Source organism: Lichenostomus cassidix, chromosome 2, assembly GCF_008360975.1.
Source record: "Lichenostomus cassidix isolate B80296 chromosome 2, HeHo_3.0, whole genome shotgun sequence".
In the NCBI taxonomy this organism is placed as follows: domain Eukaryota; kingdom Metazoa; phylum Chordata; class Aves; order Passeriformes; family Meliphagidae; genus Lichenostomus; species Lichenostomus cassidix.
This window is the reverse complement of record NC_139482.1, coordinates 10299450-10320451: the sequence shown is the minus strand read 5'-3', so window position 1 is coordinate 10320451 and position 21002 is coordinate 10299450. Positions and strand designations below refer to the sequence as shown.

General features: G+C 40.9%; 1 protein-coding gene across 1 annotated transcript in view; it reads left to right on the top strand.

The window, feature by feature from the left end:
* ADARB2 (adenosine deaminase RNA specific B2 (inactive)) overlaps positions 1-21002 on the top strand; it is a 301734-nt gene that overhangs the window by 224119 nt on the left and 56613 nt on the right. The window contains exon 4 of the mRNA XM_085050330.1: positions 18278-18392. Within this exon, the coding sequence (XP_084906456.1) occupies positions 18278-18392 (115 nt within the window). The remainder of the gene's footprint in view (positions 1-18277; positions 18393-21002) is intronic.

Below are 21002 nucleotides of genomic sequence, written 5' to 3'. Positions count from 1 at the left end.
CAATATTCTCCAAGTTGATATTTAACATGATAAATATTTGAAATGTTGGAGGGCAGGCAGCAATATTCACTTGCTGACTAAAACCCTGGCCTTCGTCCTCTTAACTGGGTGATGCCAAGGAAAGGGCTGGTGGGAATTTGGCAGCTCTGTAGTTCCCCCTGGCCAGTCTGAGGAGTGTCACACTGCACCTTCACAGGACAAATACATTTCCTGTGATCCCTCATTGACTCTTTAGAATTCAAGCAGGAGCACCTAAAGATATCCATCAAATGTCAGGAGTGGCAGTCTGCTGGAACCATGTCAATACTTGATGATGTGTGGCTTGCTGGGAGGCACTGGGAAGGCTGGCCCTGGCAGAGGGGACAGCTGGATGCTCTGCACTAAGGGCATGCCCAGATCCCTGGGAAGGGGTAGGAGAACAGCCTGGGATGTGCCTACAGATCCAAGAGGATCCCTGCAGCAAAGCAGGGCTGTTTCCCCACTGCTACCAAGCTCATGTTATTTTGCACATGTGCACCAGTTTGCCTGTGCAATTTGTATATCCATACTGGGAGTCTGAGCATCTTTATTCACTCTGTGGTTGGTACAGCAGCCCCTTCTGCTCCTCAGCTAAGCACTCCTCTGGGCAGTGTAAAAGGAGGGTCTTAGAAAGCTAAAAACACAGTAAAATTGGTAAAGTTGCGCAGTTTTATATACACCTGGCTTTTTTCTTTTTCTCAGCAAAAAGCCCCTTTGCCTCCATCCATCTATTTAACCCACATATGCATTACTTGTCTTGGACTTCAGAATTTTTCATTCTTATTAATTTTCAGATATGGTAGAAAGTTCTTCTTTTTGTCCCACAAAAGCATGATAGAGAAGTTTTAGGAAAGAATTTTGCAATTTTTGTAAACCACGGAGCAGTGATTTCCTAGTTTCTGGCTAGCTTTCTCTAGCACGAAAAAGAAAGAGCCAGGGGCTTTCCTGCTGCTGGTCTGTTTTTCTGCTCTCTTGTTCCACAAATGGGTGTTGGTGAGGAGCTGTGAGCAGACTCTGAAATTGGGGTAAAGCTGAAAAGTTACTGAAGGAAATTAGCTTAATTCCTGTTATGTGCTGTCCCTCCCCATCCTATACCTGATCCAAAGCCAGGACTTGCATTCATCTTGCAAGCAGGTAGACCTCCTCTGAGGACCCAGGAAACCCATTATATTAATCTGTTTGGAAATGTCTCGTGGCTGATAACAGTTGGATCTGTCCAACACCAGGTAGTTCTACCCAGATCTGGCATCAGTATTCCTCTCATTCCCTTGTGCCATGTACTTATCAAGCTCAAGATCCTCCTCTACTCCAAGCAGACTAGAAATAGTAGTAGGAGAAAAAAGAAATGAAAAAAACACATCTAGAGGGTGAAAGGGGAAGGAGCCGTGTGTGATAGCAAGTTAAACCTTTGTAAAGAGCATCAGTGTTATTCAAAGAACCAGTGAAAAGCTGAAGAGGGAAAAAATGGTAAACAAGCAAGCAGTGCATGAGAAAGAAGGAAAATATCTGTAAGGAAAGGTAGGGATCAAGGACTATTGGCTGTCATCTCCTCTTGCTTTTTTCAAGTGACATTTGTGAAGATTTTTCTTCTTGAGTGAGTCTGTTTCAATACCCCCACCCCTTGTTTCATATGGTGGTTTATAGTCTCTCTGCAATCCATAATTGAGAGCTGCTATTTGCAGTCCCCTGCAGTAAGTTCTGAGTCATTGATTTTTAGTCATTGAGATTTTCAGAAATAGTACTAGTTAGCAAAAGACATGCTACAGGTATTTATCAATGCTAGTTGGCCCTAAAAAAATGTATTGGTAAGCATCACTGATAGCCACTAGCTAATCCAAATTTCTACAGCTGTAGACTGAAATTAAATGCACAAGAAAAAATTTTAAAAGCTTTGCATAAAAAGCTGAACTCATAAAATAGCAGAAGTGTTCCATTTTTAAAGACAGAGAAGTCTAAACCAAAGCCTGCTTATGCAAAGGTAAAAGTCTTCATAGATTTCTCTGAAGTTTGGCTTAGGTTCTGAATTCTTTCCTTAGTAGCAAGACTACACTCTAGCAGAAAGGCTTTGAGGGAGGGAAAAAGAAAAACAAATTCTGAAATTATTGGTGATGGTGGATTTAGAAGTTGGTTTTACAAGTGCTTTACCAGTAAAACGTTGGATGTTGGGTGGCAGTCTCAGCCATGTACAATTGGGCTTGCCACATGCAAATGAATGTAGCTCACCCTATTCTTACTAACTGAGTACATCAGCAGCTGCAGTTCCTTTGCCAAACGTGGCACAAACAAGTGCCAGTCCTTAATAAGTGTTTATTTCTTCATTTTATGCCTTGGAGCTGTGTTTTATATTTGAGGCTTTCTAAACTAAAATTCCCAAAGTAGATTGCATAGTGTTTCTGGGCTTTAAGAGATTTTTAGAAAAGTTTGTAGTATGAATGTTCCTGGATCCTCAATTTTCTAGGGAAAAACAAGATCACCAGTGAAGAGGGCTTCTCCTTTATTCTGCATTATGTAGAATCATAGAATGGTTTGGGTTGGAATAGACCTTAAGGTTCATCGAGTTCCAGCTCCCTCATCATAAGCAGGGATGCCACCCACAAACCGGGCTCAGTGCCCCATCCAACCTGGCCTTGAACACTTCCATATATGCCAGTGAAGCTGCTGCAAGCTGCAAAAACACTCTTGCCAGGCACTGAATGAGAACAAGAATCAGCCCACAGTCTCCATAAGGCCAAGAAAGCCATTTTCTGCTTCAAACAAATAGTCCTTAGTGGCACTGGTGTTGCTGGCTGTGATGGAGTCTGTTGTCAAGGGGCTCTCTCTGACCAGTGATGTCTGGTCAAAGTCTGCTTGCAGTATTTCTGGGAGGACAGCAGTGTAACTCCCTGGAGAGCTCATGGATGATGATTTTCTATCAGTCAGTACACAAAGCCAGCAGCTGCTGCTGGAGCTACATAGTGGAGAGTCGTTGTCCACCCTCCTGCAAGGTGTGACAGCCCATGCAGCCCTCTGCCTTCCTGGTAGGGCAATCAAGAAGATAAAATTAGCACCATAGCCCATTTATTTCAAACCCAGGGGGACAAAGGCAGAAGGATATGTTTGGGTCATCTCCCATTGGTGTTGAATGTGTTGTATTACTGGCTTCATAGATGAATTTCACCTGCAAATGAAATAAATATTCATTTTGTCTCTTTGATGCTGATGACCTGTCCCATGTTCCTGACATGCAAACACTGCAATTGCAATGCTTCACTTTGCCCCAGAGATTTACTTACAGAGTAAGTAAATAATTTTTCTTCCACAAAATTATTGCAGCTTCTGTCCAGCTCTGTCATGTCTATACCAAAAAGCATCAGATGCTTAACATCTTTGGCATCTCATAACATAAAAGGACATCCTTACTTCTAGTTTGTACTTGCAGTAAGAATGAGCTCTTCGAAGACCTCCAACCATCTACCTATGCAAGTCTGATACTTAGAAAAATGGAGGGAAGTTCATGTTTTGTCCTTTTCTGTGGTATGACAATACATTTTGCAATGGCAGTAATTTCCCTCAAGTCTCCCAGTTGTACCATGAGAGATTTGCTGTCATCCTTGCCTTGAAAAACTTCTCTGTACCTCTTTGATAAGAGTTGGATCAGTGGGTTTTTATAGTTCTAGATAGACAAAAAATATTAAGGATGTAATACCAATAGTAAAGTCTGAGACATGAAAGTTTGGATAGAGAAAAAATGGTAACACTGCTACATCTCCGTTAGAAGCTGTTGTTAGTCTGCCAACAGTTAAACCCTATATATGCTAAAGAAACCATAAAATACATGATACATGGCATAGATTTTAGCAAAACATTTGCTGAGATGTGATGGAAATGTCATCTATAAAAAGCCTCCTTAACCACCTTAATATATATAAAATGGCAATCTACAATTTGGCATGACATATGCATATATATATATATGCACTTATATATAAAGTATGTGACAAAATACAGCTGCACCACATCATTTTAGCCAGCAAGGGTAAACCTTTCTCATTCTGTTTGTTTTTCAGGTCAGAGGGTATGTGATAATTTCATTAGCTGCTGAAACATATTTTCGCTGTGTTCCAAGGACAGTGTTAAGTGCACAGGACTCCTGTTATTGGCAATGAAAATTAATATCTAGGACATTGCAATAGGATCTGAACATTTCACTACAAAAGCATAGCAATGTGATGAATGGAGAGCTAAATGCTGTTTAGGTGAGGGGATTTTATTCCATTTCCTGGTGTAAGGAAATCACTTTATTCTGATCTCTTTCTACTGGTACCTATTCACTATTACTGCAGCACTCAAGCTGAAGAGGTAGACAACCAATTTAATCTACTGCTGAGCCAGTAGATCAGGGCTCTGCATACAGTAAGTGGGAGAAATAATCTCTTATGGGAAGAGATGACCCAAATATTGCCATCACTCAGGGGTCTTGCATGACACTGTGGACAGACCACTGGAAATGAGGGCAGCTGGTGAATGTACACCTAGAAATAACAACCCCAAACGTTCAACAAAAGGTGAAGAATGCTCAGTTTCCTAAATCCACCTCTCCTAACAAGCTCATCCCAGCCTGGCCTTCTGCCTAGGGATCATTGCCCTGCTTTCCATCAGGGCACTCTGCCCCTCCAGACTAAAGCTTGTTATCCTTGGCACAGACAGCTTACAGTTCACCACGCTGTCTGTATTACTAATCAAGGAGACAAAAATTTGTGACATAAATTGCATCCTTTCACAGCACAATCTGAACTGAACCATCTCTTGATTGCCCATGGAAACAGAGGGGTGTGCAGCTAAAACAGACTAATATGCAGGTTGGGTTTAAAGACCATACTGGATTATAAGAAGAAATCTAAGGGAGAAAGAATGTAAGGGAGAAGACATAAAGAAAGCCTGTGTTGGCCATGGGGGACAGAGACACTGAGATACAATTGTGTTGCCCAGCCATGTATTACCCAGCCATTTGTCAAGATAGATATCTTGGGGCACAATGTGGAAGTGGTGAGAAACCATCAAACACACGAAAGTGGCTCAGTGAAGCTCAGGTGTATGGCTTTGGTGAAAGGATATTTTGGTACTGACACTAGACCCATAGAATTATGTTTCCCAGCTCGGTGACCTCGCAGTGCACCGTCTGCATTGCAAAAAAGAAAATGTGCTTATATAGTATTATTACTGCATTACTTCACAACTCACCAAATGTTAAAATGCAGTAGATCACCCACCTGTACCATCTTGGCAGATTCCCTGCCAAGAGATATAGCTTTTCTTTCTGTCTCTCATGGTCTCTTTTTCTTATTTTTAATCACTTTCATTTCTAAACAGACACAGAAGTTGTTGTGTGAGTCAGACCAGCGGTGCTCAAGCTTGCAAAGAAACCCCGGGGTTTTTAATGTTTTGTCAGTTGTAATCAATGAGAGCAAGTCTGATGCTTTTAAATTCCTGTCTGAGGCTTCCTTCCATTCACCCTGCAAAGCACAGGAGGTAGACCTGCAGCATAAAACTTCAGTGAGAAGGAAACAAATGACTGGCCAGGTCAGTGTGTTGTGTGCCATATTCACACACACATCCCTGCACGCTTTCATACCCACACTGTTCTGAAAAGAGAAAAAAAACAAACCCACAAACTACTGCTAGAGGAGACTGTGCCAACTTGCTACTCACCTGTGGAAATGAACTACCCAGATTAATTACCTGACAAAGGCTGGACTGCAGCTGTCAGCTCAGAACAAGAATAGTGTGTCAACGAGAAACAAAACTGGAGACATGCTGGAAGGGCTTTTTGTACACCAGGTTTTTTTCTTTGGTTTTTGGGTGTTGGTTTTTTTCCTTTTCTTATTGTTTTTTTTCTTTTTTCTTCGGAGAATTTCCCCACTATTACTTATTATTTGCCTTGCAGTCATACCAAGGTGCACTGGAACATGCCTGCATTAGGATAAATTCTGCACAGACATGGAGCAAGATTGCTGCCAACCACAAAGCCACACAATTCTGACAGAATCAGAAATGCCAGTGAACTGGCTGCAATGTTAACCATATCGCACAGGTGGTGGTTAAAATGACAATAGCTGCATGAGCTATTGGTTGGAGCTTTTCGTTCTTCCTGAGTCCCTTGGAGGACTCAGATGGGTTACCAAGAACAGGCAGTTTTTCTCCTGGTGTAGACACCTTCTGTGCTCATTGCTGAGCAGGAGGATTCAGGATTCAGCTGCTCTCAGGGCTCAGCATGGCCACAGAGCCAGAGCTGGTTTTCTGCTTGTCCTCCTGTGTTGCCTGCATCTAAAGCTAGGTGCTGTGCAGAGTGGAGGGGTGGGCAGGACACAGCTGGGCCATAAACTGGAGTAAAACAGTATTTGACCCTCACCTATCTCAAAGAAGCCAGATGCATGACTTCTTGAAAGTGTTCCCATTGTACAGACAGGAAATTGAGGCATGGGCTGGTGCATGCCTGGCATCATCAGGCTGCGGGGGATCCAGGCATAGGGGCAGAAACTCATCCCACATCCCTGGGCCTTCACCCACCCCCCTTCCCTGCCTGCCATTCAGACTCATAAATGCTGCTTTGTGCTAATTTGACCATAGCAAAAGCAGCATTATGAGGTGCTGCAGACTGAAGCCTATACACAGATTCAGGAAGGGTCCTGATCCTGTAGATGAAATACTTGCAATGTTCAAGGGTGTGCAGGCCAACAGTGAGAGTGTAAATCACTGCTCAACCCGGAGCAGCCTGAACCACAACCCCATCCCTTACACCTCCAGTTGTTTGCAAAGCCTTTCTCCACCCAGAGGGAGCTTTCAGTCAGATATGTGTAGAAATTCTCAGATTAATTTGATTTTTGGGAGGAGGCAGGGGGGTTTAAGTGAGAGGGTTTTTTTGTTTGTGTTTATTTCTCCCCTCAGAGCTATCTTTCATTACACATTTACTGGTCTTGGAAGACAACACCCTGCTGACACTTAGAGAAGCATCAGTGAATAAAGTCTGTTGTACAGGCTGCAAAGCCATCTGGACTTTCTGCTGAAAAGGTTGGACATGGTTTTAGGCAAGATTTTATCACATCTGAAAAAAAAAAACTTCTGTGCTCAGTACCTCTTCCAAGGTTGATGTCAGGGTGTTTTTCCTTTTTTACTTTTGTCGGTTGCAAATTAAAAAAATGACAAACAGTTGGAAGGCAATAAGGATGGAGATATAAATCTCTAGAGGAAGCTTTGTCAAAGGTAGTGGAGTATAAACAAAAAATAAATTAGTTTTGGTGTTATCAGAAACTGGACAGACTTCGATTTGTATAATAGTTTGTCTGGGTTTCCAGACCACCTATACAAAGCTTCTGTGAGGCAAAGTACAGATTCATTCAACAAAAGAAGTGAGGGAAATGGTTAAACAACAATCACAGGAGGAGAAGGGATGAAGAAAGACAGGAAGACAAAGGTGCAACGGCAGACAGCCTTGAAATCCTTCACTTTGCTTTTATCATTTTCAGGAACTCCAGGCAGAACGTTTTACCTTGCTGTCCATATTAATCAGATCTGGAGTCCGAGAATTTTGTGTATCCCTTGTGTTCTACATGCCCCTTGCCCAGGTTTTGGCAGGACATTTTCATGGACTGAAAAGGGTAGCACAAGGCATGTGTGCCAGCTCCTTCTGGCTGAGGATCCCTGTGAACAGAGCAGGAGAGAGAAACATGCTGAAAGTAATTTATTGGAGTGCCCTTTAGGTTATGTGCAGCTTAACAAGTGAGCTAACAACCAGCGATTACCTTAGAAACACAGACTGGTGAGACAGTTTTATATATTCTGAGAGCTGGGTATGAAGCTGGGTACTCCTCTTTTCTCTGTGAAATTGCTGTCTGAATTTCAGGAGATTTTTTCTTACCCCACAGCTATTAAAATGAGCCCAGATATGTATTGCCAGCCTCCTTAGAGATGCTTTGAGGTATCGTTCCTCAAGCACAGTGTGCTGGTAAAATAAACATATCCATATTTGTATTAGCCTTTTTCTGGTTTTTTTTTTCTGTAATGGAAGAATTGTACGTTTTATTTCTTGTCTTTGGCACTGACTTATCTGATCAAAATATTGGAGGGGGCTGTCTCTCAATTAAATTATCAATTATACAGGAATAAATATATTTATGTATCTTAGGGTTTTAAAGGGTTTGGTCAATGCGTAAGCAAATTGCTCTGATATTTTTCTGTAAGTATGTAAAGAAATAGAAATTATAATTTTCAATTTGATTACTTGGTTTACCCATTTTTTTCCTTTTGTTCTTCACAAGAAGCTCTTATTTTACTGCCCACAGAGAATAAATCCCTCAAAACTATTTTCTCATGATCAGGAATTTTTCTAAAAGATTTTATTTGCTTTAAGAAAGCTGGGCTTTAACTGAAAGCTGTGACATTGCACTTAACTGCAGGCAGATATTTTACACCTCTGTCACAGGAATGGTCACAAGGGAAGGTTATCCTGTGAAGGACAGCCCATGCAGTGCCACTCTACAGTCCCATGATCTCGTGCTCCTGGCCCTGAGCTCTTGCTTAAAGGTGAATCTGTTGAGGCAACAGGTTTTGCCCAGGAATATGGTCACATTCTCAGGTCATAGGTGTGAACTCTTGGTTAGGAGTTTCTTGAGTGGAGATGGAGGGGAAGGTGATAGGATAGTGATACTTGGAGGTTAGATCATGGGCTAAAAGTAATATTGACTTTTTAGCTTCAGATGCATGTTCTTGGCAGATATTAAAAAAAAAAACCTCAATTTCAGCAGTGTTATGTTAATTACTTGTGTTTATCCAGTCAGGGACAGCAAATTGGGGAGGGGCTGTTTGAACTCTGGGCCCAGGCACACACCAGTCCCAAATGGTTCTGTGGGTGCCTGAGTGGCAATGAGGATTCAGGTGAAATCATGTTCTGCCTCTCCTAGCACAAAGCCAGGGTGGGTGATGAGCACTATCCCTGCTAATTACACATTTGAGAAGAAACCCAGAGAAGGGTGATGTAACAGGAAATGTAGTTCCCCTTACCACCCCTCTCAGCCAAGGGAAAGGTTATTAGCAAGGTTACAGACAGATTTCAAGAATCATTACAGCAAATGACAGTAAGAACTTTAACAACAAGAAAGGGAAAAATCCAATGTCTGTATAGTAATTGCCACGCAATGTATTATATGCCTTGCTCTGCAGTGACTCAGAAAGTTGAGTCGTGCCGTGCCTTGCTGGGATCAGCAGTTCAGAATAGATTAAATTTGTTTTGGACACTGCCTGCTCCCTGCTTTATCTAACAAAGCACATGTGTGACGGGAAAGGAGCTTAATAGCGCAGACCATTAATGAGAACCATAAACACACAGGCGTAGATTTTCAAAGTGATGCTCAAGGGATTTGAGTAAGCACTGTTCTCTCCCTGCTTTGGGTATTTACCCAAGAGCTGCTAACTGGCTGGGCTTTGGGAAGAGAGTGGACCTTGAACAGCCAAGAGAATTGTATGTGACAAGGGCTTTGCCACCATCAATTTCCAAAGGATATTCATTTTAATGCACCTAAGAAAGATAAAGCAAGGAAACTGAAAACTGAAAAGACATTTCTCAGATAAAGGATTGATTTTATTAAAGAGAGGCAACTCATATGAATCTAAAATCTAGTTTTTTATAGAGATTGTAAAAGCGTTTCTACAGAGTTAGCCATTCCTGGACTGGTGGCTTTATAGAGCTTTTATCTAGTTAAAGAAAACCCATTGGTGCTAATTTAATATCTGTAGTGTACAACAGCTTGACACCTGAGGCTTGTCCTAAAGCAGGCACAAGGCTGCAAAGCGAACACTATTTCATTTTTTGAATTATTTAGCACTAGCAGCCAACCCTATGTGTGCCTCTCTAGGAAGACAGCTTTTGGATTAAGGATCAGTAGAAGGAAAGAAAAAAAGGCAAACAAACAACCACTCCTTTCTGGTGTGTGTTAGCAGGTGCAGTATTGACTTCAGGAATGATTCTGTAAAATTGGTATGGACATTCTTCATTACCAGAGCTGTATGCAGAAGGAGCAGAGCTGGCAACTAGCACGGCCTCTTTTAGGGAACAACTGTTCATGTCAGTGGAAAAGTTTGTTTCCTCTAAATTCATTGAAATGCTACCTATTGGTAGCATCTCTTTAGAGCAAGATGAATGCAGACAGCAATAAATCAACCTCAAATAGAGAAGCCCATGTGTTAGAATCCTAACATTAGCACTCTAATGTGAATTTAAAGATTCTAATTAGACCTATATGCAAAATGTTTTCCTACTAAACAGAAAATCTTGCTTTTCAGAGGAGCTGGGGCATTTGGATTTGACAGTGTTTCCTTTTTCAATAGTATGCTTATTTTATGTGTTCTATTTTCTTTCAGTCACTCCAGGGGTTTCTGAAACAAATAAAAAGATACATTATATTGTTTGATTGATTCCCTGTAGTCAAGGGATATATTGAGAAAATAGACCAATTTTTTTCACTGAGCTTGTAGAATAAATTTCACTTTGATCTTTATACTTCCTACTGTGGCTACACATTTCTTTTGAGATATTTAACACTGATTAATCTAATTTACAGCATCCCATAGTGCTCAGATCCCATTTGTACTCAGGTACAAATTCAGAAAATTTTTCATTATGGAAGAATATCATAGCTATTGATTTCTAAATTTGTCCCTTCCCATCCCCCCTCAAATGCCCCAATAAAACTTGGGGTGTGAGTCCCCCATTTCAAACTTGGTATTTGTGTGTAAAAATTCAACATTTTAAGAAAACTCTCTGTGAACTTTGTCACAGTACCTCTTTGCCAGTTATGACTAAAAATTTCACTGAAAATATTTGAAATAAATTTTATCAGGAGGCTTTTGTGGTCCCTAATAAAAAAGTGTCAGATTCAGTAGAGGACTTTCAGGTGGCATTTAGCTACTCAAGAAACACAATAAGTGAGAAACCTACTGCATCCTTTAAACATTGCTGGATCATATGCTGGATGTGTAAACAATTCATCAAAATCTGATTACATGTCTTTTGGTAGACCTCCCATTCTTTAAAATAGAGTCAAATCTAAAACCTAAAGAAGTCATTGGGAAACCTAATGCTGAGATTTGCCAAAGATGGACCTTAACTAATCCTTCCATTCCACCTTTTCTCATCTTAATTTCATCATGCATGCTGTATCCCCCCAAATCCATCACAGGCAGTGCTATCATTTTCATAAAGCTCTGAGTTTACTGGGAGACACAAAAGAAAAATGGGTGAGAGAAGGAATTCTCTTTTTCGACTCCCATTCTTGGGTCTTTTGGGGTATTTTATCATTCTTCTGTTTGCCACACAGGGACTGTGTTCAAAGTCTGCCTCACACAGCAGCCAGCACACTGCTGATATTTAGTAAATGATCACTAATGATAGAAGCAACAGCGTGGAGGCAAATATGTTTTTTGGGGCCTGGGAAATTAGCAGAGCAATCAGCCTCCAGCGGGGGTGAGGGAGGAGAGGGAAGTAGACAGCAAATAATCACTCTGAGCCCAGGAGCTGATTGCACAGTCTGGACAAGCTGGCCAAGTCAGCCGAGGTCAGCTAAGCCACTGAGGAGCCTTCATAAATACAGAGCAAATTTGGGACATATGATGATCAGAGAAACAAAGAATTCATTGAGGTAGCTCAGCATCATATGTAGCTAAAACATTTGTAATAGAACTATGAACAGATGGGGGAGGGTGGTGAAAGTGATTCTTTTGACTGAATCAATAGGGCCAGTTGATCTTCCTCATCAATCTTGATAAGAAAACTGTGAGGATATTCTGTGTCAGAAGTGCATTATTGGAGTTTTCATTAGAAACTCGATGTGGAAATATGTACCCAGCTGCTGCCACATGCAGCACACACTCCACCCTCTCCAAGAAGCATGACTGAGAAGACCTCTCTGAGTCAGGATGTGCACAGGACATATGAGCACGCTCAGCTAAAATGAAACATTACAGCCAGGCAAAATAAAACCACGGCCATCTAAGATAAAACAAAGCCCATATACGCTGACCCTGAGGGGTAAGCCAGAACCAGACATAATGATCAATACTGTAGGAGTTATGCTCAGAGAGAAATAATTACTGCACATCTCAAGGAAAGAGCCATGATGAATTCCTTGGCAGTGCCTTGTTCTTTGAGTAATATTCTGCAAACGCCTGTTCATGCTGAAGGAAGTCTGAGTTATGATGGGCTGTGGACTGCAGCCTCCAGACTGGATGCTGAGGTCCTTGCATGACTCTGCTTGGAGTGTCTCATCACTGACAGTGCCCTTCGCCTCACAGTTTCTCTGAAGGGTGGGTAAAAATTGTCCCCTTTTACCTCTGGATAAGATGGGCTCATGGCAAAGCAAGTGGTTTGCACCAAGGCCGCCAGGAAGGAGGGCAAGGAATGAGTCCAGCCTGCAACCCCATGCCTGTGACCAGCTTGCTTGCTTGCTTGCTTGCTTCCTTCCTTCCTTTCTCCCAGAGGTCATCCTGCCTCTCCATTCCTCTAGGTCCTTGTCCAGCCCCCTTCCCTGTGCTGGGGGAGCCCCTGGCACTAAAGTGATGCCAGAAGACTGATGATGTAAGGCAACCCACAACCCTCAGCTATTTCTCTTCTCAAGGCTGAATCTTGAAGATTATGTAGTACCTGGGAAGAGCCTGACTAATTCATTGACTCGAGGGTACAATCACTTATCAATGAATCTCCAACTAACTACAGCAAACTTATTTACAAGCCTGGGAAAAAAAATGTGTTGTGTAGCGATTTGCGATGCAGCCTGAGCAGGAGCAGCTCTGCCGGATTGATCTCTGTACTGAGTTTTCCTCCCCGGCCATTTAGTGAGAGTTCTCTGCAGGAAAAACACACAAACTCCAGCTGTCGATGAGTGTGTGTTTCCCTCTCAGACAGTGAAAAGAACTAGGTGTGCATCTTCTTTTATCTGTGAAGAGAGTTGTGAACTTAATTCAACCTGATCCCCATGCATCGTGTTCAACATTTAGCCCCCAAATGTCAGTGAAATTCTGGAAATAAAGTACTTGGGAGAGAGCAAAAACAGGGCCCTTAGTGATATCTGTATAGTAGAATATTTCTTCCCATCCATATGCAAATCTAACCTTTTTGATATTTCAACCCTATAAACCCTAAGACAGGATTTCAATAGAAAATGTTTACTAAAGGCTTTCTCCTTTATAATCTATTGATTTTAATATCCTTACTATTCCTGTTGAATGTCAGTTTTACCCTGAAGACTCCCATTGCAAACTCGAACACATTTAATTATTTATACCATTTGAAATATTAGTGCCAAGAAATCACTAAAAGTTTTTGATTCTGTAATGGTATGATCTAAATTTTGATTTTCCTTTGTGAATAACACAAGTAATTTGATATAGTAATCAAGGACAGATTAATACTTCAGATAACACAGTGCAGTTTTAATAGTAATGGGATCTATTTTTCATTTTTCCAGCCTCCTTGTATGTGTTAAAATATAGCTCATTAAGTACTGCAGGATCTCTCAGTGAGCAGTTTAGCATTATGTTTTCTTTCTTCTGCCAGCTGCCTGAGCAAGAAACTTGCTTCCATCAGAGATAGTGGGCATTTAGGCAATGTGCAAGGTTTGAGTGCACTCAAGGGCAGATTTGCCCCTGGACGAGGTCCAGCAGTCTTCTTTGTCTTACTCATATCACTCACTGTATTCACAAGACTGACATTTGTCTCTGAGACAAATATTTTTAGTACAGAATAATATATGTGAGGACCTATGAAAAGTAAGATTTTGATAGCACACAAATCAAAGCAGAGGATTTTTTAAAAACTCTTGGAAAAAAATGTCAGAGTTCTGACTGTCTCTATCTTTTTTGTTTCTTGTCCCCCTGCTCCAAGCTTCAATTTCTCTGCCATTACATGATCAGAGCAATTGCATCCACCTCTATTAATTGCATTGAATTTCTCTTTCACAAGGCAAGTTTCCACTCTTATTTTTTCCTCATCTTCAGAAATGTTCCCTTTTTCTTCTACCAACATCATAGCTGTTCAGAAGCTGCCAAGACGTATTTGGCTCTTGTATTTACTCCAGATGGAGACTTTTATTTTCACTCATATCTGGCAGTAGGAGCTGTGGTATCACCAAACACAACTTTGCTCTGAGATTGTTTTGATAGAAGAAAAGAACCATTCCTTTTGCGTATGGTGTAGAAGTTACTTCTGGTGGCAGTTAATATAGTACAGCCTGGATCCTAAAAGTTCAATGAGACTTACAATAGCTGTAAATAGTTGGATTTTTCTGGTTTATATGCCCTCAGGAATAACCATCTGGATATGTATCTCTTAGTAGTCTAGGATTATTGTTTAAAAGTAAAACTAGAAAATAACTGGAATGAAATCTGTGATTCTAAACTGACTGGGGTAAATGTACCAACTATTATCTCCACCATATCTGCCCTGTGTGCATTAGATGTGCTTGTAACCAGTTAAGGTTTCATAAAAGCATTGAGAGCCAATCTAAAGGCTCTAAATAGGCAGAAATGCCATCACTGATTTCATTTCACAGAACTAGGTCAAGCCAAAGAGCTGCTCTGGTGTGTGCTAGGGGGAAGGCAGGGTGCTGCATGGATGGGGATAGGTAAGGAACCCAGTGCCATACCCAGCCCTGCCACTGGGCCACAGCTTCCAGGGCCAGAGAATTCAAGGCTCTGAAATCAGTGCTGCACTACAAGGATCCATCCTCAGGGTATCCAATCCCTTACAGGGCTGAGCCATGCACCCCTTTCTTATTTTTCTCCATCTAAAGAATAAACTACTCCTTTTCCTCCTTTCCATTTTACTTTGGAATATCCATTTGGAAATTTAGGGCAATATGATAGCCTGGATATGGTCTCTCAGTTTAGACTCTCTTCCTGGTTGTTTTTCCAGTACCCTACATGGGTTCATCCATGTTACTCCTTTGCTTCCATTAGTTTCACTGGCATCCTTTTCGGCAAAGGATTCAAGACAAAAAAGTGTTCGCCTGACTTATTCTAGCTAAGAGGCTTCATATTTAATGGATTTGCTGTTCTTTAATGTCCCAGGTCACTCCTTGAGATCAGCAAATGCCGAATTTCTTATCGTCCTTAAATGTTATCTGAAGTAATGTCGTTAGTTTGCCTTTAGTGAGTCTCTTTGCTCTCTGGCTTTGGAACCAACTGCCAAATGAAGTAAGGAAAGCTCTGACTATGGGGAATTTCTAAATCCAAAGTTAAGAGTTATTTGTTCTGTTTAGCATTTTTAAAATTATTCTTTTAGGAATTGTATGTGCCTCTAAGCTAATTAACTCTTAATGAGCACAAAATGCCCTGGGATGCAGATTTGGAGGGTACACTAGAAATGCAGGCATGGATTGGACTGCAGTACAGCAGCAGATGAAATTTATGATTTGATTCTTTTCTTTAAGTGATGGTACAGATATTTTTATTGAGATACACTTTTTTCTCCCCCCCTCTGTCTTTCTAGTCTAAATAAAGCTGATCAGATTTTCAGTCCACCATATGGGGCCCAGTTATATCAGTGCTGCAAATACACTTTAGTTTTCCGTTATGGATGAAGTCACTCTTCAGCAGGGAAAACAAGTTGAGAAACAAACTTTCATATTATGAAAGACAGGCAGCGTTCCAGCACTGAGCACTTAACCAGAGCATCAGGAAATCAGAACACCTGGCTCTGTGCTATTCCCCTGGACCAGCCCCTCACCCTTTTAGTGCCTTCACTCATTCATCTGTAAAGCGACTATAATTGCCTTTATATCGCAAGGGTGCCTTGATGCTTGACAAATGAGAATTGACCCAAAATTCATCCTTCAGAGGCACTGTATGAGCAGTACCTCGCTCACATGGTGATTGTGGACAATTAGATTAGAAGAGGTATAAATGCAGTGAAAGTGAAATTCCATTTAGGAACTGTCAAACTGTTCTTGATAATTTTTCTTCGTTTTCACCTAATTCTAGTGAGGAATTTTGCATGCATGTCCCATTTCTATGCCTCTTTTCTTCTTTTGCAACAAGACAGCATATTTTATTCCATGTTATATTAAACTGTGTTTTGGGCAAATGGTTTGTTCCCACAACAGTACCTTGGAAAGATAGGTTTAGCAAAACAAAGAAAAATTATTGTGTCAAAGAAATCCTATCCTCTATGTATTTGAGCAAATTACAATCACTTACAAGGACTGTACATAGAAAAAAATACTCCGGGTTTTATGAAAAGGGATTTGCCTAATTGTTGTTATGTTGTATTTAATTAGATTTCTTTATACTTGCCATAATAATGTTTTTAAATTAAGCTGAATTTCCACAACAAACTGTAGAAACATATGGTGTACAGCCTGCAGAGGCACTTAATGGTTGTAGCATTACTGATATTTGTGAGTTAGAACCTGCTTTCCTCTGGAAAATAGTAGTGTGTTCTTCCAGTTTAAAATACTGTTTTACACCAACATGTTTTCATCACCTCTAACAGTCTGTGGAGCAGAAGAATGAATATGATTTTCTTAAATACATTTCCTTATTTCCACGTGGCTGTGGATATTACGGGGTGAGGGAAGTTGTGTATCAGACTCAGCCTCTCCTCCATGTGTGCCATGACCACATTTACTGAAACCAGCTGAATGAAAGGGCTCCTGTTTTACCAGTACCTCCCCCCAGGTAGCATATCCCAACACCAGGGGTAAAAATGGAATTGTTGTTTGGTTGAGCCACTTTTCCTAACAAAGGCACAATCATTTAGGGGTAACCAGATTTCAGGACACCAGGAGGTCTCTGTCAGCACCCCAGAGTGAGCTCCAGCTCCCAGGAACTGGATTGAACTACAAATTCCAGAAGGATTTGTAGTTACAGCTTGGTCCCCTATAAGAAATCAAAATGCTAGTGAAAAAAAACAATCCTTTGGATGTTACTTTTTTATGTTCAGGCTTGCAAAGCCCTTTAAGAACAACTCATGCTCACAAAGAATGTTCCACTGACTTATCTCTAATGTATGCTTGAGAGGCTCTGAGCAAAACAAAGTGCAGAGATTAAGTAAATGAAAAGATACCAAACATTGCAGCAGGGAATCATTCCAAGTCATGGTGCTCTCAGAAGCACCAGAGCTGGTTTAGGTTCACACTCATCCATGTGCAGTCTGCAGAATTCAGTTTCTAGACCTTTTTAACCTGCTTTGTTTTAGTAACCAGCTTACCAAGACTCTCCCTGGTAACTGGACTCACTCACACTGACCACACACTCTCCAGTGCCCAGTCCATGGGAAAATTTGACCTTCCCACAAAGCTGCCATGCTCAGGAGAAGACATGGCAGACCAGACCATCCCAGACTTCTACACCCCCATGAACTGCAAGCAGCATCTTTGGTAGGATATGCAAGCAGAGATTCCCCTTCCACCCAGTGGTCTCAAGGTAGAAGCAGGATGGATCATGGTGTCGCTGTTGAACCGCTAGCAGAGAAGAAATCCCTGATTCTCAGCGTGGCATAGAAAAGAGAGCTTTATTATTTTGATTCCAACTTATACAGACTTTTCAGAGGTCACCCAGATTGGTCAGTCAGAAACCTCTCCCTAGGCCCGATTGGCCAGGCCTGAACTGTCCAAATCTTGAGACACTGTTTCAATAACATCCAAACTTTATCTTTGTTTATAAAACACAGGAGAAAGTTCTCATGGGAAAGACCTGTGCTAGCCACATCATGGTGCTCTTCTGGGATATTCCTGAGCTGATAGCTTTGCTTTGGTAGCTGTGAGTCATAAAAAACTCCCTTTGAATGCTGAAATAGGTGGTTTTTACTGATAAACCGGGCCTCAGCTCAGCTCTCAGTCTTCAGTGGGAAATTTTCAGGGGGCTCATGGAAATAAGTGGTGTCATAGGACACATGTCCACCTCTTTAGCTAACTATAATAAAGTGCTTTAAGCTCCTGTGGACTGGTCCTGGACCGGTGTCTTAGGAGACAGAAAAAAGGCCAGCCTTGAAATCTTCTCCCTTTACCCCCAGTCTTAGTCAGTATGGGTCTCTTAGCTTTCATGCAGTTCATTTTGCCATTTCTGAGGATGATGTAGGAAGTCAAAGGAGGGATACTCATTTTATCTTTACTCAGATAGGTGTTTAATTCTAAAGTGGATCTCTCAGCAGCTGACATCAGGTGACTAATCTGCAGAAATGCCCAGTTTCCTCAATCAAAGAAGTGAAAAAATTCTTTCTGACTGTCTCTTCCAGGATTTTGCTGACTCCGTATACCAAATGGTTGCACAGAAGTTCCAGGAACTGACAGACAATTTCACTTCCATGCACGCACGCCACAAAACTCTTGCAGGCATTGTGATGACCAAAGGTAAGATATCCTCTCATTTATTTTCCTCTGGCATTTTTCATGACTAAGTAATACATTATTTACCTGGTTCACAATACTGAAGGATGACTTTACGCCCACACAGAAAAATAAATAGTAATGCAGTGAAAAGAAGCATTAAAAATTTACATCTCAAGTAAGTTCACACAAAAATATTGGCAACAGAGTTAAAGATTTATTCATAAATATGTCGCTACGTTGCTTTGTTTGCAGGACAAAAGCAGACCTCTCCAATTTTTCATTTCCTTACGGATGGGGGAGAGAGTTAGCTATCAATAAAAGTAGTATTATTTATTAATTAATTTCTAAGGTCTGGAAACACCAAGCTCTTGTTGCAAAAGGCTACCACAAACTATTGTTTTAGACTTGCAACAGAAGCAAATGTCCTTTCCAGTCTAAAGAAACAGACCCAGAGCATGCATAATTTTAGTTCTGCTCTTCTCTAGCCATGGGAAATACTTACACTTACCAGCAGGGCCAAAATTTGGTATTCACTCCTGTTCAGACTTAACTGATTGACACAGGCTGTATGGAAACCTTTAGTGCTTTGATGAAACTGTTGCATAGATGGTCTTTCTTTTTTTGCAAGCACACCTCAGTTGGGGCACCTCAGTATTTATGAGGATGTCAGCAGTGGAGATGCTTCCATAAACTTCATCCTCACTCTGACACATGGAGCAGTGGGTCCAGTACAGAAATGAGAGGATAAGCTCAGAGGGGAGAGGCATGTATAATTCATCCAGGCTTGTCTTACTCCTTCCTCTCAACACTTACGTTAGGTAGATTCAATAGGGACAGTTGTGAATGTTGCAAGACAGCAGGATGTAGACAGGATTTTCTGATGGATCCTTTCCAACCACAGAGCATAAATGCAGATAAGATTTCTGTGCTGAGCATCTCCTTTCTGATGTGAAAAGAATAAGCAATCATATTCAGTATGAAGGAAAATAAAAAGGAAGTGTGATTGACTTTGGGTTGTGAAAGATGCACACTAGACCCAGCATACCAGCTGCCATGTCATTGTCAGATTTCTTGACTGTGGCTCTCATCAGACTTAAACAAAGTGCTGTAGTTTATTTAGAGGAGCTCTTTCAAAGCAGAACCACAAAAAAGAATGTTTAAATATACTTTTTATAAGAAACTAAGCTACAGGAGCCAAGAATTGTTGCTTTAACCACATTTAGGGGAAGGGAACAGGAGAGGTTACACTTACTCAGTGTAAGAATTGTAAGAAATGCCTGTAGGAACTTCATCCCGTTCTATTTTGCCAAGGAACTACCCCTGCATTTTTAGCCCAGGTCTATACCAGCTTTATAAAGCATGATAGAGCCACTGCAGCCTTATTTCTACATGTCCAAAAAAGCAGATTAAAGCCCCACACCATATGAGAAGAGCAGCCACTGGAAGGAGTCATAATTCCACAAGTCATGACTGCTAAGTGAACACAGTGCTAGGGAAAGGAAAGGGCACTTCCAGACTTGCTTAGCCTTTCTGGGCAGTTGGGGTTGTCTGTCTCTTCTTCAGGGAAGGGTTGAAAGTGTCCTTATGCTATTTGTTTCTTTTCATGAGACCCATGCCCTTAGTGGGATTTTACAAATTTTTGTTTCATATTTCATCTTAGTCAGCATTAAGACAAAGTATAATTTTACTTATGTTCACAAATTATTTCCCTCAAGGCTTCTCTTTTTCGATTCTGAATTCCCTCTCATGAATTCATTCAGTCTGTCAGCCATCCAATTTGTCAATATCTCACTGGTTTTCGTGGAACCCAAAAAAGCAACATGCAGATATAAGGTTATTCAGAGAAGATGCAAAGCTAGAAATGGCCTTATCTTAGTACATTCTCCAGGAAGATTTGAGTTCTTTCCAGCACAAGAATCTCAGCCAACCATAACAAGATGAATCATCTGCCATTTGTGTCATTATTTTCTGCAATAAGGTTGTAGAATTGTGGTCTCTTCTTCACCATCATTCCCAGAAGTAGCAAGGACCTCAACACACTCCTTTGGAAGATGGCACAGGCAGGTTTTTCACATCAAGCACTCAAATGAGTACCAATTCCCCATGTTTTTAGCAAAAAAATTGGCAGAATCCATCTTAGAACTCTGCAAATAGTTTACTAATGACATCAACAAAACAAAAAAAAAATCTGGAAATGTCTTGTTGCATTTGGTACCATAAGTGACAAAAACTGATTTTTTTTTACCTTCATTTCAATTTAATGCCATCCTGACTAGAAGCAGATTTATCTGTGCTTGTACAGTTTTCAGACAAAGCTGGTAGAAAGCACAATGTGATTCTGTGGTAACTGCTGTTAAGATAATGCAAGATCTCTACAGACAAAAAAGAAATGTGCTAGATTGGTTTTCTTTTTCTGAACTCTGACATTTTTTCTGTCATTTCAATTTCCCAGGGAAACCAAAGAGAGTTACATTTGGGCACTGTAATTGACTTACACTGTAGCACCCAGGGCAAATTCCAATGTATAAGAAAGAAAAAAAATGTGGGAAATTATGTTATTGACTGACTGAGAATGTTCTGCAGTAATAAATTTCTAGTCAGTAAAACAGGCAGTCCAAAGCATTTAGAAAT